This window comes from Coffea eugenioides, chromosome 8 (genome assembly GCF_003713205.1).
Source record: "Coffea eugenioides isolate CCC68of chromosome 8, Ceug_1.0, whole genome shotgun sequence".
Classification (NCBI taxonomy): Eukaryota; Viridiplantae; Streptophyta; class Magnoliopsida; order Gentianales; family Rubiaceae; genus Coffea; species Coffea eugenioides.
The window spans coordinates 19,789,605-19,815,872 of record NC_040042.1 but is presented as its reverse complement, the minus strand read 5'-3'; the positions used below and the strand labels follow the sequence as shown (position 1 = coordinate 19,815,872).

At 38.8% G+C, this 26,268-nt stretch overlaps 1 protein-coding gene across 1 annotated transcript; it reads right to left on the bottom strand.

Annotated features, from left to right (window-relative positions):
* Nucleotides 1-442: 442 nt before the first annotated feature.
* On the bottom strand, nt 443-5,954 carry LOC113781010 (phytochrome-interacting ankyrin-repeat protein 2). The gene is made up of 3 exons (XM_027326831.1): nt 4,799-5,954; nt 988-1,159; nt 443-896 (listed from the first exon to the last, which is right to left on the bottom strand). Exons 1-3 carry the CDS (start codon nt 4,976-4,978, stop codon nt 679-681), a joined length of 570 nt encoding a protein of 189 aa, XP_027182632.1. The 5' UTR covers nt 4,979-5,954; the 3' UTR covers nt 443-678.
* Between the last annotated feature and the right edge of the window lie 20,314 nt (nt 5,955-26,268).

The following is a 26,268-nucleotide window of genomic DNA, read 5'->3' as shown; positions in this document are numbered from 1 at the left end:
TCGAAGCTGAATTTGGCACTTATTCTCTATGTTTTCTTATTCTGGTTTAGTAATTAATTGGAAGATGATATTTGATGTTCTTGAAAAATGGATATTAGTAAACATGAATTATAGGGGCGGGTAACCTATGACCTGTCCCTTTTTTTTGGGTACCTGAGGAAGACAAGTGGAGCAAATTCGAGTTGAAAAAATAATGATCCGATAAGCTAGGATCGAATCAGCCAAATCACGTTTGAAACGAATATTCGACCCGTGTCCACCCCTATAGAAAACTATTGGATGCATCTGAGCTTCGGGAGTTTAACAACCACGATGCTGCATAAACCCTATGATGCCGCATGCTAACCGCAATGGGCCACTATCGGAGACATTGCATCAAGCAATGCAGGACATCACATTCAAGTTTTGACACGTCTTCGCAAAGGACATAAAAGAACCGTTATAAAGAGATCACGAGTCTTAAAAAGCCATTTCATGAAAAAATCTTCACCAAGAACCACTTGCATACATGTAGCACCAAAGCAGGGTATGGAGGATGGATTACACAGTACAGGACACAGAACAAAATATGGCAGAGTGCATTTTACTCCAAGTCACAGTGCATTTTTACTAGGAAAAGTAGTAGATAATATTTCATAGACGAAGCCTTGCAATATATGGCAGTAGAGCGACTCTGGCTCAGTTTTCAGAGCTGGAAGAGGTTATCTCGCTAGATGTGGAGTTGTCTTGTTGGAGACGTCTCATCTCCTCGTAAGCCCATTCAAGACTAGGGCAATAGTGAAGCGGCGGATTGAACCTCGTGTCATTAATATCATCGGGCAAAAATGCCCCATTTTCTACCAGGAATCTGATTGCTTTTTTCTTTCTTTCTTTAGCCGCATTGTGCAGTGGGGTCCCTGGACCAAGGAATAAAAAGAATTCCAACATGTTAAACTATATAAATAGTGTCGAAAAAATCACTTATAACCCATATATACAAATACTTACAGCCACAGGCACCCTTAGTGCGTGCATCAATGTCAGCACCTTGGTCAAGCAATTCATCCATCACTTTGAGATGGCCACCCTTGGCTGCAAGATGGAGAGGGGTAACACCATGTGATTTTGGCCCCCATGCAGCCACATTTACATCCATTCCTTCCTTGAGAAGTCGTTTCACCTTCCAGAAGAAAAATGACTCAGTTATAGAAAATACAAGATCCAAAAACAGCTAAGTTATGCAACTAAAATTTCAACTATGGAAGAAATGATAAACATTGCACCAGTAATCTGACAATGAAAAAATGGTTAAACATAGTATGTACCAACATGCCAGTTTTAACAAAGAAAGAAAAGAATGAGAACACCAATGATGATATCAGAAAGTGGAAGCCGCAAAATGTGCTCACTCATAAGCAACATAGTGAGTCTGAAACATGATTCAACTGATAACTTTGGCATATAGGACAACATGGGAAAATATGAGTTACCAAAGCCAAACAATTTTACATCTTCAAAATGATCATAAAACACAAACACTAACATTTAGAACTATCAACTCATCAAACATTCTCCAAGTGTCAACTAACTTCTGGGTAGTAATGCTTACAGATGGAACAGTTAACACTTAGCGCCTTATTAGTGCATTAAGCTACCCTTGCAACTCCTAGTTTGGTATACTATGATACAAATTAACTTTCTATAAATATCACAGCCACATTTGCAGTAAGCCTTTGGTCAGAAATTATAGTTTCCTGAAGCTTGAAATGCTGTGATCCACTTGATCATGCAAACAGTTAAAATAAAAAATACATGTTACAAATTGCCAAATTTGTGAAATGGAGTACAAAGACAGTTATGGTTTAACCAACAGTCTATATTCCTGTACATGAACCATGTCCTTCAGGTCCTAGAGAAATCTGGGTAAGGCTTCTGAACTCTTAACCAAGAAAATATATTTCCAGCAGAACAAAGCAAGGGCATGTAACATATCATATTGTTGAGAGAATTAGAAGCAAGTAACCTCTATTGTAGAGCATGCCGCCTATTAAAAATTAAAACTTAGGGAGCAAAAGAGAAAGACAAATAAAGCATATTCAACTCTATATTAGGCCTCTAACTAGGCAAGAACACAAGATGATAGGACTAAATGGTGATAATGGCAAGAGGTTTTTTCCTTTTTTTCCCTCTTTTCACTTCCATGGTTATCATGCTGACTACAGTTAGAGAGTAGAAGATGCAGCTGAAGAATTATCATGATAGGGGGAAAAAGAAAGCACAAGAAGGGAAATAATATTAAAAAAAAAGGGTTAAAAACGAAGAAACCTCCTGTGGTATATCTAATACATAGAAAAATCCCCTGTGGTTTCAAAACATGCAAAACGACACCTCATATTTTGAACTAAATTGTAAACTAACAGAATTCGTTAAATTTAACAAAAATGACGGTCTCAGCTGTTAAACTTACCAGATTCCGTTAAGTTTACCGTTAACTTTACCAGATTCTGTTAAATTTTCCGTTAAGTTCAACGAATTATGTTAGTTAACAATTTAGTTCAAAACATGAGGTATCGTTTTATATGTTTTGAAACCATGAGGGGATTTTCTGTGTATTAGGCATACCACAAGGGGCTTTTTTGTTTTTAACTAAAAAAAAAAAGAAGCTACAAATGAAATCATGATGAGACTATATAATGATCGAACTAGATAGTATATAGGTTAAATAAATCTGGGTGTTTAATTTATATGAAATTTCTTTTCCAATTCATGAAACTTCCACACAGAGGATCTACGATTCTTAAACAACTTCAGACTCAGTTAAAGTACATATTTATCATCAAAAACAGAATACAAAATATCTTACTAACATAAATTGCATTGTCCGCGATCACAGTTATTAAAATATAGATGGGACTATGTAGGAGGACATTTGAAAGGAGACAGGCAACATACGGCATCAAATGTAAACTGAAAACTGAAACCTTCTCATCTTTAAGGTTATTTATCTTCTTATAATCAACCTCCATTCCTTTTCCATAAAGATCCCCATTCCCAGTCAAGGGCATTTTGTGTAATTTGAACATTAACCTTAGCTGAAATTCATGTCTCTTAAGGGCATCGCTGCAAGATAACTTAGATTTACAATACTGAAGATATTTGTCAACAAAAAAATGCAGCCAAATCTGAACATTAACCTTAGCTGAAATTCATGTCTCTTAAGGGCATCTCTGCAAGATAACTTAGATTTACAATACTGAAGATATTTGTCAACAAAAAAATGCAGCCAAATCTGAACATTAACCTTAGCTGAAATTCATGTCTCTTAAGGGCATCTCTGCAAGATAACTTAGATTTACAATACTGAAGATATTTGTCACCTAAAAAATGCAGCCAAATCTCTAAAAAGGTCTTAGAATCAAGACTTCACAAATTTGTAGCTCTCAACTATTTTACGCACCACACTGATAGAATGTATGTTTCTTTCTAACTAAACAGAAAAGATTCGTGCAATGAGTTAACATTTTGCGCAACACTGGATTGGCCTTAAACTGGAAAATCTTGTTTCTTGCTTGCTTGCAAAGAACAAAAGTTGTCAAGTTCAATGAGGTGCATGATCATTCAAAGGGATGAAAAACAACTTGCTAGTTGTGCACTACTTCTCAACCTTAACTTCAAAACAACTTCCTGGCTATGCTACACCTAGGACAACACTACGGAACTTTACCAAAAAAAAAGGAACACTGTTTTTAAGATTCAACGCTGGTGGTTAGGAGAAGAATTTGAACATCTGTTTCTACCCGTTTTAACAAGTTTGGAGAAATAATAGTGCTGGCTTGTTTCTTGGAGAGCTTAAGAAGCCTCTGCAGAATCACAAGCCCAGTCTTTTCTGTCAATTCTATGCTTGGAAATAAGCCTTCAAACATACTACACAAAAATGGCAACGCAAAAAGAAGCTAGATTTTACTAAAGCAGTTCACCTACAAAACTAACCAATCAAGTCACCTAAACTTCCCTGCATCCATCAAGTGAGACTTCCTCATATATTTATCCAAGGAGTAAATTGTATGCAGCCCATGTGTTCAACTCCAAATATTATCTGCTGTCACTAAAAAAAAATGTTTTTGGGACCAAACAAAACAAATAGACTTCACTTTTGTACTGCAGAAGGGATCATAGGAACACTACAATCCATTTCTGCCGCAAAGTTGACAGGCTTTGGGTTCATTACTGCCGTAAAGTTGGGAGGCCTTTCTGTAGACCCTCCTGTAGAGTCTAAAAACTGTGAAAGCACCCTAAGTCCGGTAGGGGAAGCATTATCGGCAATTGAAATTAGATGGAAGTTCTAAAATGTGACACAAAAAGGTTCCCAAGGTCAAAATAAAAGTATTGTGACCAAACCCAAAACCAATTATGAAGAACAAACAGTTGTGCTCTAATGAAGAATTCCTTCTTCAATTATGAAGAATTCTCCAAACCAATTCTAATTTTCATAAAAAAAGAACAGACGGTTCTGCTCTTATGTAAATAAGACTGTCAGCTAAACAGCAACACATGCACTAATTAGTCACACTTTCTATTGACAAGAAAATCAATACTCAAATTAACTAACACATGAAACCAAAATAAAGCGTCTCTCTTCAATTTTAGTGAAATATAGCTCAACACCTACCTGGAGCCAACTGTGTACAAGATCCGTTTACATAAATGGTTGCATAACAAATTAGCAAAGAAATCAAGCAAACAGTGAAAAATAGCTCAAAATTGTCACAAAGAAGAGCCATTAAACTCAAGCTAGGTTGTCGGATACTTGAAAGCATACCTCCTTGAGATCGCCTTTCCTTGCACAAATATGAAGCGGAGTCCAACCTCGATCATCTGTATCCCCTGCAGACCTATCCAAATGTCTCCTCCGCCTGATCGAACCCTCCTGCTCCTGTGGCATTACTTCCTTTGCCGTTTCCTCTACAAAACAGTTTTCAATTGGAATACCACTATACATACAAGTATTCCACTAAATCCTACAAATTTTACCACCAACACTACCACGACCCAAATTCAACACTCTTTCTCCAAATCAGACGTTCGTCACCACCAAACAAGCAAATCTAGGACAATCACGAAGATCAAAGTTTTCTTCTTCTTCTTGCCGGATTCAATAGCAAAGAGAAAAACTAAGCCCAAAAACCCTCAAATTCAGGGATAGAACCTAAAAGTTTCTAGACAGGAGGGAAGCTTCTATTTTCCAAGCTAAACACAAGCCCAGAAATTTTAAAATTCAAAGAAATACCTCAATCACATGACTCACGGAAATCAACCAAACGCACAAACAATTTCCAGGCAAAGATTTGATCTTATCTTGGGGTTTTAACAAAAACCCACCAAATACTTCAGCAGATATAATCCCTAAAACACAAGATATTTGAAAAATCTTCTTTTCCAAATCTTTTCCAGCTTCTTTTGACAACTTCTGTTACCTGATTTGCGAGAGAGACAAAAATCAAGAAAACCAATAAAAAAAAGAGGGATGTTTAGCGAGAGGAATGGTTGGCCAAATTGTAAGGGGCAAAGGGATTCAAACCGGGGCCAAAAGCTCTAAGATTCATAATCACCAGTGATACCGAAGAAGCTGATGAAATTCGAAATAGAAGAGAGATTACCATAGTAGAACCTTTAATATGACAATTTTTTTACCTTAAATTTAACAAATTAATATCCCAGAAACGAAAAAAAATAGAAACCAGTGATGGGAAAATCCTAAATCCCTAGTTAAAGATTATAGAAACCCAAGTTCGATTGGAAGAAGAGAATTTGGCGGTTGCATAGGTGCTATGAACAATTCAAGAATCAATTGATTCGATGTGTGCGTTTGTGGATTGTGTGACTTCGATGGAGAGACAAAACAAACCCTAGATTGAGAAAAGAGGATTTTGGGGAAAAATATTTGGAATCTTCAGGAATTTATCAGGACTGTTGGATCCAGGTTCAAAAAAAGCGGCCTTATCATACAAGGTAAGATTTGACATGTGTTTTGGGTTGGATTATTTTTAAATTCAGATTAATTCCATTTATTGCCCTGAGGTTCACCCAAATTACCAAATGAACCCTAAGGTATTGCTAAATAACAGTCTAACCCTTCAAATCACAAAATGTTTATCGAAAACCCCCCTGGCATCAAAAGACGTTAATCTTCGACTGATGTCAGCAAAAAACTTGTGTAATAACCCATAAATACCCTTGCATGCCCATGTCTTAATAGAAATACACTTTTGCTTCCAAAACAGCCATTTTCCTACAAATATTCAACTGCAAAAATTATATTTCATCGTTGTTTATATACAGACCTTACCGTATGTCAACCTAACCTAACCGTATGTCAACCTAATCGCACGTGAATGAAAATTAGGTCTGCAAAGAAGATATACTATCCCAAACTCCAAGTTAGCATGGATGGCAGGTTTTTGGTAGCATCATTTTATCAGAGGAGGAAGAATTAAACATTAGCTTGTGTATTAAATTGCTAAAGTTGAGGTAAAGGTTCTAATGTAGAAGAATTGCAATTAAATGTATACAATTTGGGGTTTGGGGAAATGTTTTGGGTTTTAAATATTTGATTTTTTATGAAATTGACCTCGAAAAGCTATAAAGCAATGAATTTTTTATTTACCAAATTACACTTATCATGATTGATTTGTTGCTGAACAAGCAAGAGAGCAGTAATTTTTTTTTTGTTATTTTTTGTGAGCTTTTATTAATTTTAGTTTTTTGCCAATATATAGGGTTGTGAAGAATTGGGACTTTTTGAACTTGGCCCCAAAAAGCTATAAAGCATTGAGTTTGTCTTTTATCAAATTACGCCTATCATGGTTAATTAGGTGTCAAAAAAGCAAGGGAAGTACCATTTTTTCATTATTTGTTGTAAGCCTTTATAGTTTTCAAAACAGCTTTGCTTTTCCTTTTCTTTCATTATAGTTTAACTTGTGATTTTACAATAAGTTATTAGCATATGTAGTTTTTTTAGTAGTTTTTGTTTGTTGAATTTCTGACTTTTTTCATAAGCTTTTAGGCAATCCAAATTTTTCCAAGAAGTTTAGAAAAGAGTATGAATAGACAAGGAACTACTTTCATTCAATATTTGGCCCCTCTACTAAAGAAGATTTACCATTAGCTGATGTTATGAATCTCTCAGGTTTGGACATCCACAGCTCAACCTAGGATTCAAGGTTATGTGTGACAACCCCGATATTAACCACGGCAAATTTGTGGCTGGTATATATATATATATATATATATATTGGCAACAATAATAATTGTATAACCTATTATATTATAGTCTATAAGGGAGGGGGCGCATAAAGAGGCTTTGTGTTAGGGGTTAGCAGGCATACAGACCTGACTAGATCAAAAGGGTACTTTGGCATCACTCTTGGATTTTTCGCTACAGGTGGGATTTGAACCCTCACATACAGCCCAATGAGGGAATTAAGTCCCTTCTCGGTGGCCGCCGAGTCAAGCTCAATGGTTAGAGAAGAGGCTGGTATAACCATCCCATTGTTGAGATGGATGTTATTGGTCGATAGACGAACCCACCATACCAGAGGTCCAAATGGATATAGTAGTAGAGTAACGTTTACCACAGCTTGAAGGCACAGTAAATTAATCACATCTGTAACCATAACATCATTAAGTTCCCAAACATTTTTTAGTTCATTGTAAAGATTGGTTTGGACTTAAGGGTGCAGCTAAATTCTGCCATGATACACTCGGGGTTACAAGTGTTTGTAAAAGTATCTTGCATTTAGTTTTATGTAAAGATAACAACAACTTGACCTACTTAAGATCAATCCTAGAGAGTTCTAGGTAATGTTCGTGCTTTTTTTTTAAAATTCTGATTTTAGTAAGCTAGTGATATGATCTTCGTTGCATATAAAGCTCGTGATCAACAAGTCCAGATCGTGATGGTGATATTCAAAAGCGGGAATTAGAAAAAGCGGAAAACCTACGACCCAATCTAATTCCCAAGGTGCGAACTTCTTGATATTATCTCAACCCACGACCTAACGAGTTAGCGAACCAAGGTTTGATAGAGTAGCGCCAAAATCAAGTGCGATTCTTGATTGATAAACCAAGAATTGAACACTCAAGAGAACCTCTAAATTATTCAAAAGGAGCTCACAAAAAAGCAAGAGAAAAGCTCTCAATTTGTTGGAAAATTTCGACATATTTCTGGAAAGAAGTTTTTTAGCTCTTTTATAGAGTTTACAAGACACTTAACCAACTCCAACTAGGAAACTAATTGACTATTTTGGCCCCTAAGACTTTCCTAAGCTGCAGAACATATTAACCTTAAAAACGACTAGAAAAAGTCACGAAAAATGTCTAAAAATAATACTAAACTAATTCGGCACCTAACTAAGACAAAGCTAGCCGAATGCCACAACTTCAACTACTCCATCAAACAACAAAACAAACAAATCTAAGGACTAGTTTGCTGGACCACTTGGAGCAATGTAACAATCGAATGTTCTTCTTGATTAAGATCGTCAACCATCTTAGAACCTTCAATTGATTCACGAACAACATGAACTAATGCATTGAGTTGGTTGTTAAGCTTGGCGAGCGAGCGAGCTAGTAACGGAACCAAATTGAATTGGATCATCTTCAACTTGACAAGCAGCTTGCATGTCCTCATCATCCCCCCCTCTCTCTTGAAAAAGATTTGTCCTTAAATCTTGGAAAAAAATGTTAATGTTAGAAAGGACATTGCACATCTTCCACCTGGATCGAAAATCACAGTAAACACTTAGATTTGGAAGATGTGCACATCTGGATCCCGATGTCAATGTTGTTCCTCCATCGCCGCCATCCAGGTGGAAGATGTCCTTTCTAACACATCAGTTGTTCCTCCATTGCCGCCTTCCCTTGAGAGGCAGTATCCAACACAAAAGGCTCTATAATATGGTGGTGGGGTCCTTGAGGGTTTGGGGGAATGTTCAGATTGGTTTGTGGATGAGTTTGAGGGATTTGACTACTGGTTAGGTTCATCAATGTGTAATTTGGATGCACATAGGAAAAGTTTGAATTCAGTCGGGTAAAGATATTTTCAAGAGGATTAGTGAAAGGTGGAAGAAAAGTTGTTTGGATATTAGACTTGAGGGGCGGTTAGTGGTCTGGTGCAGGTGGATGATTATGGACAGGTTCCTGACCACCACCACTGTTGCTTGCAACCAACTTGATACGAACCAAGAGACACCATTGCGAACTATTCGAGTTCCCCTAGGACCCGTGACTCGAGCACGAGCTAAAAAGATGAGGGAGGAACTCCAAGGGCTTGTTCGTGAGATACAAGGCCAAGAAATTGTCCCCAAGGTCATTGAGGGACTTGAGCATGAAGAAATGAAGGCCATCCATGTAGTGCACGTCAAAGAGAACCATGCGTGACACTTCTCTAGTCACATTTGCTGTTTTAGTTAAAGTCATTGTAATAAGGGCTTAATGGTCCATAGCCTTGCTTTATTTACCTAAGGGATGACCTCATAAGGTTCGGTCAAGCCCACAATCCTTAGTCTTATGGAAATAGTCAAGCCTACAATTCTTAGTCTTAGTCAAGCCCACAATTCTAGACTAGTTTCACATTATTTAGTTTTTCATCTCTATGTAAGGCTATAAATAGCTCACACTTCCAATGGTTTTAGGCATTCAATCAATAAATCAGATTTTGAGAGTTTTCTTGGTTTCTCCAAGGCTTCTTGAATACCTTAGAATTCCTCTAGGTGTTCGTGACTTATCAATCTAGAATCGCACTAGGTTGTGGCGTCTTCTACCATTATACCAAGGTTCGTTAACCACGTGATTAACGGGTTGAGGCCATCCGCTCCAAACTTGGTGCCCTCTTGTCGATCCTGAAGCTAACCTTTTACGAGTTTCGTCACAAGGTTGGCGACGTTCGTATCAGTTGGTAATCAGAACTAGTTAAGAGGTATCACGTTATATCCCTTTATTTATTTCCTTTCGAGTCAAGTTGTCCAAAATTCTGTTTTCGTGTTCTAAGTTTGCTATCCGCAATTTCCAGATTTGTTGCATCGTGTTCTTGCGTTATTTTTCCAGATTTGTCGCATCATAAACTTGCGTCTAGTTGTTGTTAATTGCTGTGGTTAGCCTTATTTGGTCCAGCCTTTTTTTTGTGTGTGTTATTCTTGATTCTTTGTTTGTGTTTGTGTCTTGTTTCTATCCTGTTATATCTATTTAATTCCAGTCTTTTGGTCTATTTGATCATCCGAGGTTACTGTTCATCCAAAAAAAAAATCAGTTTGTAGCAAGGGTTTTAGAGTCCTATCTAGTTGTTACCTTGTGTTCTTGTTGTTTACATACAAAAAATATATATAGCTGGCTGACCTTACAAAATTCTTGAAAATCTATCTTGATCAAAACTTGGGTTTCTTGAAGTTCTTGATTGTTTAAAACCACAATCTTGAAGTTCTTGGAACTTTAGTTGAGATTCTTGAAAGCCTCCAGAATTGACCATTGATAAGAAGAAGAACATTCAGCCATGAAATTTGACTCTTGAAAACCAGCCTTCCTAAGCCACGAAATTTGACTCTTGAAAGCTTCCAAATTTGACCATTGATTGTGATAAATGCCCTCCTAAAAGCTGACCATCTTGATCTTGACCTTAGAATTCGTGGGAACCAGCAAATAAAAAAACTAATCCTTGTTCCAAAGGATCAAGGAAGAAAAGTCAGCCTTGGGTTTCCAAAACAGTCCCACCGCAACACAAATTTCTTTTCCATTCGGATTCCATCTTTGCAACCGTTGGGGAATTTCTGTCCAATCATTAATTCTGGAAATTTTCGTGCATCATTAGGTCAGTTTTAAGTGTCATTCTGAATCCTCTAAGTGTCCATTTACCTACCAAAACACTGACCAGAAATGCAGCAACCAGCAGCTCAAAATTCCAGTTTTGGGTAGAGTTTTGTCTAGGATTCTTAAAATTCAACTTTGAGTCATTCATTGAGTCGTGGTCAGTCCCTTCATCTTTTGTTCTTTTTTCGTTCAAAGTGCTACAATCTTGTGACCCTGGTTGGTAAGTCAATCCATACTAAAGGAGTTCTAACTTCTTCGAGGAGTTGACCGAGGAGCCTTGAAAACACCTTGGTAAGTTCATTAGAGTGTTCAAACACGAGAGCGAGAGTAAACACGTAAGGAAGTGTGCGAGATAAACTTTGCTTCTTTCCATTATTATTTTTTTTACCCTAAACTTCACCATGACTAACGAGGAGGGAGCAAGCTCCCAAGCTTTTGATCTTAAACTTTTCACAGAAGCAATCAAAGGCGAATTGGGACGCATGATGGACCAAAAACTTGAACTGATGCACCAACGCATTGACAGCTTAGAGTTGTCTCATGGAAGCTCCAAAGGCAGCCATGGAAAGGCTTATGCACATGAGTCTAGCGACTCTAACTCAGACAACAACTATGAGCATAAGCAAAGTAGGTCCAAGCGTGACGCTAGGCCTTCAAATGACCACATTCCGGGCATAAAGATGAAAATTCCATCCTTCCAAGGACGATCAGACCCTGATGCCTACTTAGAGTGGGAGAAGCGGATCGAACTTGTCTTCAACTGCAATACTTACTCGGAGGAGCAAAAGGTCGAGTTGGCCGTGGTCAAATTCACCGACTACGCCGTTGTGTGGTGGGATCAACTCTCCACTAGTCGAAGGAGGATTCGTGAACCTACCATACAAACTTGGACGGAGCTAAGACGACTAATGAGGAAGCGTTTCGTGCCAAGTCACTACTACCGTGACTTGTACCAAAAGCTTCAAACCCTCAACCAAGGAGCACGAAGTGTCGAGGACTATCACAAGGAAATGGAAATACTCATGCTACGAGCAGACATCATGGAGGATCGAGAAGCAACAATGGCACGCTTCTTGAACGGATTAAGGCCCGAAATCGCTGATCAAGTGGAGTTACACCACTATGTGGAACTTGAGGACTTGGTGGAGAAGGCCATCAAGATTGAAAGGAGGATTAAGAGGAGGGGTTCGACTCGGAGTTACTACAACTTTTCACCCTCTTATCCCCGAACTACACTACCAAAGAAAGAGGATAAAGGGCCGAATAATTCCAGCCCTTCAAGACCGAGGCCGGATATGACTAAGTGGGAGTCTAAGGCAATACCAAAAACTGCCATTGAGTCGACCATGGGGCGAAATCGAGATACTAGATGCTTCAAATGCCAAGGCCGAGGGCATATTGCTAGCCAATGCCCAAACCAACGCACTATGATCATCTTACCCAATGGTGAGTTTCTCACTGATGATGAAGATGAGAAGGAGGAGTTGCCATCCCTTGAGGAAGAAGAGGAAGCATTGCCCGTCAATGCATGAGTTGGACTCGTTGTCAGACGAGGCTTAGCAACCCAAGTGAAAGCCGCCGACCATGCACAAAGAGAGAACATTTTCTACACCCGTTGCTATATCAAAGGCAAGGTATATAGTTTGATCATAGATGGAGGTAGTTGTGCTAACGTCGCTAGTGCCTTGATGGTGGAGAAACTAGCACTACCCACTCTACGACATCCAACACCTTATCGTTTGCAATGGTTGAACGATAGTGGGGATATTCGTGTGACCAAGCAAGTCCAAGTACCTTTCCGAATTGGAAAGTATGAGGACGTGGTGTTATGCGACGTGGTCCCTATGCAAGCATGTCACATACTATTGGGGAGGCCATGGCAATTCGACAAGGGAGTTACATTCGATGGCATTACCAATAAATACTCCTTCAAGCAAGGCGTGAAGAGGATTGTGCTTGTGCCACTCACTCCTATCCAAGTTCATGAAGATCAAGGAGAATGAGCTTGAGAATGAGAAGAAAAAAATAGAAAAAGCCGAGAGCTCAATAGAAAATGATAAGGCCGAGAAAATTGAGAGGAAAAAGACATATGGTGAGCCGGTCAAAATTGAAAAGAGAGAGAAAAGGCAAAATCTATTGATAAAAGCCAATATAGTAAGAAAAGCTTTGAGTGTTAATACACCCATCTTTGTACTTTTGTGCAAAGAGGTGTTGGTTGTCACAAGTGATCTTACTAACACTCTACCATCTAGTATTGTCTCTCTTTTGCAGGAATATGAGGATGTCTTCCCCGATGAGATTCCAAATGGACTACCACCAATAAGGGGAATTCAGCATCAAATTGACTTGGTTCCAGGTGCCCCACTTCCTAACAGACCAGCTTACAAAATAGGACCAGATGAGACAAAGGAGCTCCAACGCCAAATCGAAGAGCTTTTAACAAAGGGATGGGCACGAGAAAGCTTGAGCCCATGTGCGGTTCCCATCATCTTGGTGCCTAAAAAGGATGGAAGTTGGCGAATGTGCACTGACTGTAGGGCCGTTAATGCAATAACGGTAAAATATCGTCACCCTATTCCTAGACTTGATGATATGTTAGATGAGCTATATGGTGCTGTGATTTTCACTAAAATTGATCTAAAAAGTGGTTATCATCAAATTAGAATGAAAGAGGGGGATGAATGGAAAACGGCCTTTAAAACCAAACATGGCTTGTACGAGTGGTTAGTTATGCCATTTGGACTAACTAATGCACCTAGTACGTTCATGAGGTTGATGAACCATGTACTTCGTCCATTCATTGGAAAATTTGTAGTTGTGTATTTTGACGACATCCTGATTTATAGTAGGAGCCTAGATGAGCATGTTGAACATGTGAAGCATGTTCTTGATGTACTTCAAAGGGAAAAGCTCTATTCCAACCTTAAGAAGTGCTCCTTTTGTATTGATCAACTTGTCTTCCTAGGCTTTGTTGTGAGTAAACAGGGAATCAAAGTGGATGAGGAGAAGGTTAAAGCAATTCGAGAATGGCCTACTCCAAGCACGGTGGGTGAGGTACGCAGCTTCCATGGTCTTGCTAGTTTTTATAGACGATTTGTTAAAGATTTTAGTACCATTGTTGTACCTGTAACTGCTGTAATTAAGAAAAATGAGCCATTTGTGTGGGGTGATGCTCAAGAACGTGCTTTCCAAATACTTAAACATCAACTCACACACGCACCACTACTTGCATTGCCATGCTTTGACAAGATGTTTGAAATAGAGTATGATGCATCTGGGGTGGGTATTGGAGCTATCTTAATGCAAGAGGGCAAACCAATTGCATACTTTAGTGAAAAACTCAATGGGGCAGCTTTGAACTACTCCACTTATGATAAGGAGTTGTACTCCTTAATCCGTGCTTTAGAAACTTGGCAATATTACTTGAGACCAAGGGAATTTGTCATACACATTGACCATGAGTCGCTTAAGCACATTAAATCACAACACAAGTTGAATAAGCGTCATGTTAGGTGGATTGCATTTATTGAAACCTTCCCTTATGTGATTAAGTACAAAGTGGGAAAAACTAATGTTGTTGCTGATGCATTATCACGCCGGTACTCCTTGCTCACTCAACTTGATGCAAGGTTGTTAGGATTTGAATTAGTTAAAGAGTTATACACCAATGACCCATATTTTTCAGGTATTTATGACACTTGTAGTTCAGCAACTCAAGGTAAATTCTACATCCTTGATGGATTTCTTTTCTACCTCAATCGACTGTGTATACCTAACTGCTCTATTCGCTCTTTACTTGTTAGGGAAGCATACGGAGGTGGCTTGATGGGACACTTCGGCGTGGCTAAAACCTTAGCTATCCTTCAAGAGCACTTCCATTGGCCAAGGATGAAGCGAGATGTGGAACGAATGGTGGCTAAATGCATCACTTGCCACAAAGCTAAGTCTAAACTTCAACCCTATGGCCTTTATAGTCCTTTACCTGTACCTAAGGAACCTTGGACCGATATTTCCATGGATTTTGTTTTAGGGTTGCATAGGTCAAAGAGGGGAAATGATAGCATCTTTGTTGTTGTTGATAGATTTTCAAAAATGGCACATTTTATACCATGTCACAAAACAGATGATGCATCGCACATTGCTGATTCATTTTTCAAAGAAATCATTAGATTGCATGGCATGTCTAGGACAATTGTCTCTGATAGGGATGTCAAATTTTTGAGTTACTTTTGGAAAACTTTGTGGGGAAAATTGGGTACCAAATTGCTATTTTCTACTACTAGTCACCCACAAACTGATGGCCAAACTGAGGTTGTCAATCGTACACTATCTACACTCTTGCGTGCCATCATTAGAAAAAACATTAGAACCTGGGAAGAGTGTTTAGCCCACGTTGAGTTTGCATACAATCGAACGGTGCATAGTTCTACTTATTTTTCACCATTTGAAATAGTCTATGGTTTTAACCCTTTAACACCACTATATTTATCACCTTTACCTTCTTCTGAGCACATTAACATGGATGGTGCTAAACGAGCAGATTTTGTCAAGAAATTACACGAGCAGGTACGCCTAAACATTGAGCGAAGGATGGACCAAGTTGCTCAACGGGTTAACAAGGGACGCCAACGCGTTGTGTTTGAACCTGGTGACTGGGTGTGGTTACATCTACGCAAGGAAAAGTTCCCAATCCAAAGTCAAAATAAATTATTTCCCCGAGGAGATGGGCCATTTCAAATCATCAAGCGCATCAATGACAATGCTTACAAACTGGACCTACTCGGTGAGTACAATGTGAGCGCTACATTCAATGTCTCTGATCTATCTCCTTTTCTTGCAGACGATGAAGCTGATTTGAGGACAAATTCTTTTGAAGAGGAGGGGAATGATACTAACCAAGAGACACCATTGCGAACTATTTGAGTTCCCCTAGGACCCGTGACTCGAGCACAAGCTAAAAAGATGAGAGAGGAACTCCAAGGGCTTGTTCGTGAGATACAAGGCCAAGAAATTGTCCCCAAGGTCATTGAGGGACTTGAGCATGAAGAAATGAAGGCCATCCATGTAGTGCATGTCAAAGAGAACCATGCATGACACTTCTCTAGTCACATTTGCTGTTTTAGTTAAAGTCATTGTAATAAGGGCTTAATGGTCCATAGTCTTGCTTTATTTACCTAAGGGATGACCTCATAAGGTTATTTACCTAAGGGATGACCTCATAAGGTTCGGTCAAGCCCACAATCCTTAGTCTTATGGAAATAGTCAAGCCTACAATTCTTAGTCTTAGTCAAGCCCACAATTCTAGACTAGTTTCACATTATTTAGTTTTTCATCTCTATGTAAGGCTATAAATAGCTCACACTTCCAATGGTTTTAGGCATTCAATCAATAAATCAGATTTTGAGAGTTTTCTTGGTTTCTCCAAGGCTTCTTGAATACCTTAGAATTCCTCTAGGTGTTCGTGACTTATCAATCTAGAATCGCACTAGGTTGTGGGGTCTTCTACCATTATACCAAGGTTCGTTAACCATGTGATTAACGGGTTGAGGTCATCCGCTCCAAACTTGGTGTCCTCTTGTCGATCCTGAAGCTAATCTTTTACGGGTTTCGTCACAAGGTTGGCGATGTTCGTATCACAACTAATCAATTATGCACCTTTGTGCAGCCATTTCAGCACTCAATTCATTAAACTTGCCAAGTACCTCACTTAACTGAGCTCCCAAAGCAGTCAAATCCGATTACACAACTAGGGCTGATCTCTCCGAAGTTTCGGGCACTGAACTCATGTTTACAAGTTGTCTCAAGGCTCTACTTCGGGACCTGGTGATGATGGGGCTTCTTCGTGAAGCTATTTTTAAAAATACCTGAGAGAGTAAAGGAGAAACTGGTTCAGAAATTTATTCTCAACTAGACCTGCTGAACTTTTATTTCGAAAGAAAAAAAAAGAGAAAAAGAAAAGGGTTAGGAAATATTTAGATAATTCAGATACATGTCTTATGGGGAGCCCTTTTCTGCCAAGGGTTGGCCTAGTATGATGCAACACCTTCGAAGTGAGGTCTGTTCACCAAACCCATGTTTCAGAAATAACTTTGCAAATGATAAGGATCATTTCATTGATGAACTTCAAAATCTCATACATCATCTACATCATTTCTTGAAGTTGATTTCGTACAAGATCATTAAACTTTTTCAATCTATCTATCACAGCGTCTTTTGACTCTCTGAAATAGGGATTCTGCATGTGTTCAGCTTGATCATACAACTTGCCACACTTTCTTTTCAACTCCTGGTGTTTTTCTTGCATTTCTTCACACAGTCTCTTATTCTTCTCTGCCAGACCCTTGTTCACTTCCACAGATTGCCTTAATTGTGCATTTTCTCTGTCCTTTTCTTCAATGATGGCCATTAATTTCTTGACTTCCTCGGACTGTTCCATCGGTGGTCGCTTAGCATTAGATTCTCTGAGCCACTCCTCGTATTGAGGGATGACTAAATCCATCTGCTTAAGTTGTGAAACATAAGCGATATTCTCATCATCAGACAATGTTTCCCAGGATTCGACAATTGGTATTTTCATCAAAATTTTGTCTGGACAGATTCCTTTGTTAAGACCGATGGTGAAATCGGTCAAATCAGGTGTAAGTGGTACTTCTTGAATGCATCCTAACTGTCTGAGAAACCTTTTCAAGTGTATGCCACGATGCCTTGAGTTTCCCAATAGTGGTATAAAATCTAATGACTTGGTGCGCAGAACGGGGTGAAACAGTCGGTTCAATCTAGTACCCATCTAATCTTTTGATCTAGCAATACCCTCAGAAAGTCCAACCATTCTGATGCATTTTTTGGCAAATTACTTTTGTCAACTCTCTTATGATGGGTAACTATCCAATTGTACCCAATCAACGGTGGACCATCAGAAGCAGGTAACTATCTCCGAAAATGTTCCATGGCCTATATATGTAAAATCCGATTTGATCCATAAAAGAACTTTGACCCCTTTTGGCAATTGGTACACGCAACAAAAATGTCAGCCAACACAGTCGGTACTATAGAGGTTTGTCGATCCTTAATCCCAAAAAACAGGTCAAACAGAAGTTTAGTAATTTTGAAACCAATTTTCTTATCTTTCCTAGGAAACAAATAAATCCCTGTCATCACAAGTCCATAGACCAGTGGCCTCTTATGGTCCCATGTTGCCTTAGATGCAAAAGAAAATCCTTCGAATGCTTATCAAATCCATCTTTCATTGTGAATCTATCAAACAAAAATTTTACATCTATGCTCTGATCTGTTCCTCGCACTACAGACTCTTTTAACCCAGTAAAATGGCAAAACTTGGTCTTGTGATACCCCGACTTTTAGGAGAATGTTTTGTTTAGTCTCAAAGAGGATATTACGGTTTCTTTATTTTATTTTTATTTTAAGACATTGTTTTGTTTTAAAGACTAGAAACCCTACTTGTACTCAAAATCCTAGTTTTACTTGTGACTAACAGGTTTTCTTAAATCTCTCATAGTTTAATCGAAATCCTAATTTTAATCGATGGAGTTATAAAATCCCCTATATGTTTCTTAAAATCCCCTTTTATTTGAACTTTAATGCTTTAGACGAACCTTACTACTCATTTACCCCACAAAAAGTTCAAATGAACATAGAATTAAGGGTTTTTCCTTTCGTTTTCAAGTTATTGCAAATTAGGGTTTTTACGCCTTTTCGTAGTGTGACTATTCAGTACAGAGTGTGGATTAAATTTAGTGATTAAGAGTGAGTTTTAGATGATATTGAGTGTGTGATGAGAAGTGATAATAATAAGTTAGTTAATTATAAGTTAAAACCCTAGTATACGCAATTTAAGAAAAATCGGCTTGAGCCGACGGGTATCGTTCACTACCGATTGAACACACCACTTGGCCACCACTTTCCTACCATAAAACATCATTGATATTAGTGCAAAATATCAGCCCCTTACTCAGCTCTTGATGGCCGAAATTATTGACTAGAAAAACAAGGGAAAAAGAAAAAATTTGAAAGTTCATCTCATGGCTACAAGTGGTGATCATCCTAAGGTTGTTGACCAACCAATTTCTTCCATATTTATCACCAAATATCACTTAAATTGCTCTTCATTTCAGCCATTCCAGCCGTGAGCTTTGAGGGAGAAAACAAGAGAAAGAAAACTCCATTTCCATCTTGAGCTTAGCTTGTTTGAGTGAGAAATCAAGAAATCTAAATCGATTAACTTCTAAATTGGGGTTTAGGAAGCTTGGGGAGCTAAAATTTTTCAAGGAGAGGTGAAGGATATCTCTTGCAAGCATTTTCTTCAAGTAGTATGGCTGCTCATCCTATTTCTTTCCCTTAATCTTGCTTAAGTTATGTAGCAACTTGTATTCTTGGCTTGTGATACCTACTTAAGTGATTTTAATGATTGTGGTTGTGGATTTGTGAGTTAGGGTTTTGAATTATTCACTTATATTTCTTGTTGTTTAGATGATATATGGTGTATATAATCTTGTATAGGAAGTTGTAGTAGAGTGGTTCAAGCTAGAAATGTAAAGTTTACACTTTGAATTCACTAAATTCCAGGTTTGAGTTTTTAGATTGCCCTGTTCTGACTGGTTCCATTCGGCCATGATGAAGGCCGAATTAGGCTTAGCTCAAAACATGAAAGTTGTATGAAATGGTGTTATATAGTTTCCTGTTAAAATTTCAGTTCAATCGGAGCATTGTAGCATGTGAAATAATCAAAATACCCTTGACTGCCAAATGTACAGTGTTGCGGACAGTTTCCGTTTTCCTCTGAGATGTCACATTTTAACCTTAAAAATGGATGAACTGGTTGTTGATGTCTTCATGAGACTTGTGTTCTCTGTCTTAGCTTTGAAACGGTATAAATTTTACCCCAAACTGATAGGCGTAGCTTTAGTTGTGACTGAAATGCCAAGAGACGTCAAATCTGCCATTTAGCTATTTGCCTTTAAACTTGATTTCCGGTTGCCTTGTTAAGACTTGTGTTGTAATTGGATTATTTTGAACCTAGTTGAAGGGCTATTGTGGTAACATTGCCTATGTGTGACATTGGGGCTGATTTGAGGAAAATATTGAGGCCATAAATGGCTGGAAAATAGGTAAACACAAGAGGGCATGCCACCCAAATTTTCACTAGAGGTATAAACCAGCCTTTGGAGTTTTGGTTCTGTAATCTACAAATGTGACCTAGATCCACTAAAAACTGGGTTGAGTTGTCTTCATGAAAGTTGTAACCCTTTGTCTGAGCTTCGAGACGCTACTAAGTACACCTTGATCCGATAACCACAGCTCTAGTTATGGTCAAAACCGTGTAACCCATTTTTATACCATTTTCATTTCCGCGTATGCGCGCATGCACTTCTTTGTCGTTTCGCCGCTTTAATCGTTTTAGTCCTTATTTCCATTTGTGATGGTCGATTAACTGATAGTTGAGTATAATCTTCTGTCACAGGTAGTGACAAACCGGACGAAGTCGGTGGAACCGTATAAAGTGTCTTGTTTTACATGCTAACTATTTTGAGTGAGTAATTGGGTTGGTTTATATGATAAATTGTCAAAGTACCTTATGTATGTTAAATGGGTACTTAGGCGAAGGTGTACCTTATCTCACTCGACCTAAGTCCATCTTTTGTTCTTGATTTAATATGTGAGAATACATGCCTGGTGTTAAGTATTACCCTTGTGCTGTGTGCTGTTGGGGTGAGTACTTTGTTACGAGTGTAGGTGGGCCAGTGAACCAGGTGGTGCGCCGACAAGTTCTCAGATATCAGTGGAGGGTCGGGGAACCTTATAGGCTATATTCTCCTTTCAGTCAGGTGAGTCGGTCGTGTGAGTGTCGACATACGTATGGATACCCTGACGAGGTAGTTATGGCTATAGATGACGAGCGTCATTGCCTAGGTAAAACGATTGACACTCTGAGTACACAGTTAGAGGAGGCCAGAAGAGTAAGCCATGGACGGGCCGTGCGCCTGTGTGACCTCGAGGAGGGGTTACGAGCTGAGGAGGAGCGGATGCATACTCTTGGTCATCAGCTTGAGGAGACCCACCGCCACCTCTTTGCTTTGACGGGGCAGATGAGAGAGAGAACCCGGGGTATTATGCTAGACAGTGAGGTTCTCTTGGATATGGCTGTAGAGGCGCCACCTAAGGCTGGCGGCGCGGGGCCAATGGATACAATAGATTCTATGGGCACTGTAGGGAATTTTCGCTAGGGCCGTTACCTTGACTTGTTTTGTTGACTTTTGGAGCTGGTGTGCTCATGAATTAACTTGTTTTGTATTGGTTGGATGTTAGTTACTATGTGAACTAATATGTGTATATTTTGGCGTGAATTGTATATAGATGTATATAGTTTAGTATATGACATTTTGGCATTTTAACCATTTCATGCATTTTATAATTTTCCACTCTTTGAACTCGTACTATATTTTGTCCCAATTATACAAGTTATAAGACAATCAAATGGAGACCCGTGGTCGAGGTAGGGGTAGAGGACGAGTATAAGGAACCGAAGGGGTAACAAATGAAAATATGAATATACAGGCCGAGACCCAAGTAGCTACAGCCATACAGCGAATGGCTGATTTGTTAGAGCGAATGATCAACCAACAGGGTTAAGGCCAGGTACAGCATCCCGAAAATCATGAGGGAGGGGACCGTACCTTAGAATGGTTCCAGAAGTTTCTACCGCCAAAATTTTTGGGTGGACCTAACCCTGATATAGCGGAGAGTTGGTTGGATCGAATGTTAGATATTTTCGCTGCGTTAGGATACCCGGAGGAACGGCAGATAGCTTTTGCCATTTTTCAATTTGAGAGGGTGGCTCGTGCCTGGTGGAATGTGATCAGAGTCAAATGGGATAGAAAGCAGATTCCCTGGACATGGGTTAATTTCACCCGTGAGTTTAATGAGAAGTACTTACCGCCACTTGTTCAAGAAAGACGAGAGGATGAGTTCATATGACTACGTCAAGGGACTATGAGTGTGGCGGAGTACGAGACACAGTTTACCAAACTCTCTCGTTTTGCTCCAGAGTTAGTGCTAACAGACCGAAAGAGAATTCGTGGGTTTGTCCAGGGTTTGAACGTGGAGATCCAAGAGACACTGGCAGCTGCTCAATTGGGGACATATAGTCAAGCGATTGAAAAGGTATAAAGAATTGAAAGTACTAAGAGTCAAGTAAAGATTTTTCATGATAAGAAAAGAAGACAACCGGATACAAGTAGTTATATTGAGGGACAGAGTCCGAGGAGCGAGCCACCATCTAAGATGGGTCGAGGAGTAATTGGTCCACGATCAATAGGGACCCCAATCAAGGATATTTTGAGAAAGGTCAGGTAGGAAGAGAGACCCAGAGGGGTACCTCATGAGGAGGTCAGACATCAGGACCTAGAATGGCATGTGAGTTTGGTGGGACTGCTAACCACATGGAAGATAATTGTTGGAAGAAGAGCCAAGTTCGGAAATGCTATCGATGTGGTAGTGCTGAGCACCTGATTGCTCAGTGCCCTCACCTGCCAAAAGAAGTGTAAGGATCGAAGACAACCTAAGAGGGGGTGAATTAGGTTGATTAAAAATTTAATTAAGTTATGGGCACTTTTTGCTCAATATGAAATTTACCCTCTTTTCTAAGAGATCATACAATGAACAAGATCACTTGAGAGAAGTAGAAGAGATAAGCAATGTAAAGATCACAAACGTAACAATAAGTAAATAAAAAGGAAAGAATTGCAAACCAATTAACTACCCAACTTCTCTTGAGCGTGTAGATTAAATCAAACAAGCTTCTTGAAATTGATGAATTACAATCACTCTTGTGTACAAAGGAAGGTTTACCTCCTCCTTGCCCCAAACTCCACTCAGTCAAGTTAGGAAGTTTTACTATCCCTCAGGACAACCCTCACAGAGCTACACTCATGAAATATTCACTCACAAATGAAAAGTTTACAATGAACCTCACACCACTAAGACTACAAATCTTCCTTGGAGAGTGTTTTCTCACTAAAACTACTCTAGATCTTTTGTATCTTCAGTGTGCAAAAGTTATTTAAAATATATGACCATGCTCTATTTATAGGAGACCAAGAAAGTACTTCATTAATGCTTCCAACGGATAGAAAGTAGCTGAACAGTCAACTAGCCGTTGGGAGTGTCGGACGTCCGGTACTCCTGTTTTTTGCGTCCAACAGCAGGCAGTGAGTTTGAGAAATTTTCTTCAATTCTATCGGACGTCCGGTATTGTCCTTGTGAGCGTCCGATAGCTTTCGTCGAGTTTGAAGGATCCTATCGGACGTCCGGTACTTGCGTCCGAAAGAGTTCAGTGAGCTAGGTGGAATGTCTTAATTCTTTTGGACGTCCGGTGATGGAGTTCTTCATGCGTCCGAAGTTGCGCAATGAGTATTGGACGTCCGATCCAGACTTCACAAGCGTTCGACAGCTTTCAGTAGCCTTTGTCCCTTTCAATTGCATTTGATCTTTGAATCTGGTTTGCTTCATAACTGAAAGCATTTCTTGAAGAAATATTAGTATTATCCATTTTTTTGTAAACATCAAAAGCTAGGGACCAAGGTCAACAAGAAGGAAATTTGCCAAGGACAGAAGGGAACACTTCTAAGCCAACCAATGCAACGGGTAATTGATCGAAAGTGCCGGCAAGGACCTATGCAATGGGACATCAAGAGGTGACAGACCCATTGGCAATCATTGAAGGTACCCTCCATATCTTCCATCGTATTGAGGTTTCCTTCTATTCGCTCTAATAGATTAAGGTCGAGTACAGCAGAATTATTATGTTGTTAAAATTTTATGGAATTCGATCCATGAGACGTTCAGCGTTCATTAAGAATACGTAAAAACCATTGAGACTTTGAGCTAAGGATTACACGGTTGATTCTTGGATTGGAATACATAGAAGGACAAACTTTTGAGGTGAATTTTATTGTCAATGATGAACGCGTTAATGAGGTATTAGAGTATTCCAACCCTTAGCTCGTGAAAAGATTAAAAAGATTTGGCTTATAGGTTGCAATTTTGAGGACGAAATTCTTTTAAGAAGGAGAGATTGTGATACCCCGACTTTTAGGAGAATGTTTTGTTTAGTCTCAAAGAGGATATTATGGTTTCTTTATTTTATTTTTATTTTAAGACATTATTTTGTTTTAAAGACTAGAAACCCAACTTGTACTCAAAACCCTAGTTTTATTTGTGACTAACAGGTTTTCTTAAATCTCTCATATTTTAATCGAAACCCTAATTTTAATCGATGGAATTGTAAAACCCCCTATATTTTTCTTAAAATTCCCTTTTATTTGAACTTTAATACTTTAGACGAGTCTTACTACTCATTTACCCAACAAAAAGTGCAAATGAATATAGAATTAAGGTTTTTTCTTTCGTTTTCAAGTTATCACAAGTTAGGGTTTTTACGCCTTTTCGTAGTGTGACTATTCGGTACGGAGTGTGGATTAAATTTAGTGATTAAGAGTGAGTTTTAGATGATATTAAGTTTGTGATGAGAAGTGATAATAATAAGTTAGTAAATTATAAGTTAAAACCCTAGTATACGCGATTTAAGAAAACTCGGCTTGAACCGACGGGTATCGTTCACTACCGATTGAACACACCACTTGGCCACCACTTTCCTACCATAAAATATCATTGATATTAGTGCAATATATCAGCCCCTTACTTAGCTCTTGATGGCCGAAATTATTGACTAGAAAAACAAGGGAAAAAGAAAAAATTTGAAAGTTCATCTCATGGCGACAAATGGCGATCATCCTAAGGGTGTTGACCAACCAATTTCTTCCATATTTATCACCAAAAATCACTTAAATTGCTCTTCATTTCAGCCATTCCAGCCGTGAGCTTTGAGGGAGAAAACAAGAGAAAGAAAAATCCATTTCCATCTTGAGCTTAGCTTGTTTGAGTGAGAAATCAAGAAATCTAAACCGATTAACTTCTAAATTAGGGCTTAGGAAGCTTGGAGAGCTAAAATTTTTCAAGGAGAGGTGAAGGATATCTCTTGCAAGCATTTTCTTGAGGTAGTATGGCTGCTCATCCTATTTCTTTCCCTTAATCTTGATTAAGTTATGTAGCAACTTGTATTCTTGGCTTGTGATACCTACTTAAGTGATTTTGATGATTGTGGTTGTGGATTTGTGAGTTAGGGTTTTGAATTGTTCACTTAAATTTCTTGTTGTTTAGATGGTATATGGTGTATATAATCTTGTATAGGAAGTTGTAGTAGTGGTTCAAGCTAGAAATGTGAAGTTTACACTTTGAATTCACTAAATTCCAGGTTTGAGTTTTTAGATTGCCCTGTTCTGACCGGTTCCATTCGGCCATGATGGAGGCCGAATTAGGCTTAGCTCAAAACATAAAAGTTGTAGGAAATGGTGTTATATAGTTTTTTGTAAAAGTTTTGCTCAATCAGAGCACTGTAACTTGTGAAATGATCAAAATACCCTTGACTGCCAAATATACAGTGTTGCGGACAGTTTCTGTTTTCCTCTGAGATGTCACATTTTGACCTTGAAAATGGATGAACTGGTTGTTGATGTCTTCATAATACTTATGGTTCTCTGTCTTAGCTTCGAAACAGTATAAAGTTTACCGCAAACCGATAGGCGTAGCTTTAGTTGTGACTAAAACGCCAAGAGATGTCAAATCTGCCATTTAGCTATTTGCCTTTAAACTTGATTTCGGTTGCCTTGTTAAGACTTGTGTTGTAATTGGATTATTTTGAACCTAGTTGAAGGGCTATTGTGGTAACATTGCCTATGTATGACATTGGAGCTGATTTGAGGAAAATAATGAGGCCATAAATGGCTGGAAAATAGGTAAACACAAGGGGCATGCAGCCAAATTTTCACTAGAGGTTTAAACCAGCCTTTAGAGTTTTGGTTCTGTAATCTACAAATGTGACCTAGATCCACTAAAAACTGGGTTGAGTTGTCTTCATGAAAGTTGTAACCTTTGTCTGAGCTTCGAGACGCTACTAAGTACACCTTGATCCGATAACCATATCTCTAGTTATGGTCAAAACCGTGTAACCCATTTTTATACCGTTTTCATTTCCGCGTACGCGGGCATGCACTTCTTTGCCATTTTCGCCGCTTTAATCATTTTAGTCCTTATTTCCATTTGTGATGGTCGATTAACTGATAGTTGAGTATAATCTTCTGTCACAGGCAGTGACGAACCGGACGAAGTCGGTGGACCCGTATAAAGTGCCTTTGTTTTGCGTGCTAACTATTTTGAGTGAGTAATTGGGTTGGTTTACATGATAAATTATCAAAGTACCTTGTATATTGTTAAATGGGTACTTAGGTGAGGGTGTACTTTATCTCACTCGACCTAAGCCCATCATTTGTTCTTGATTTAATATGTAGAATACAC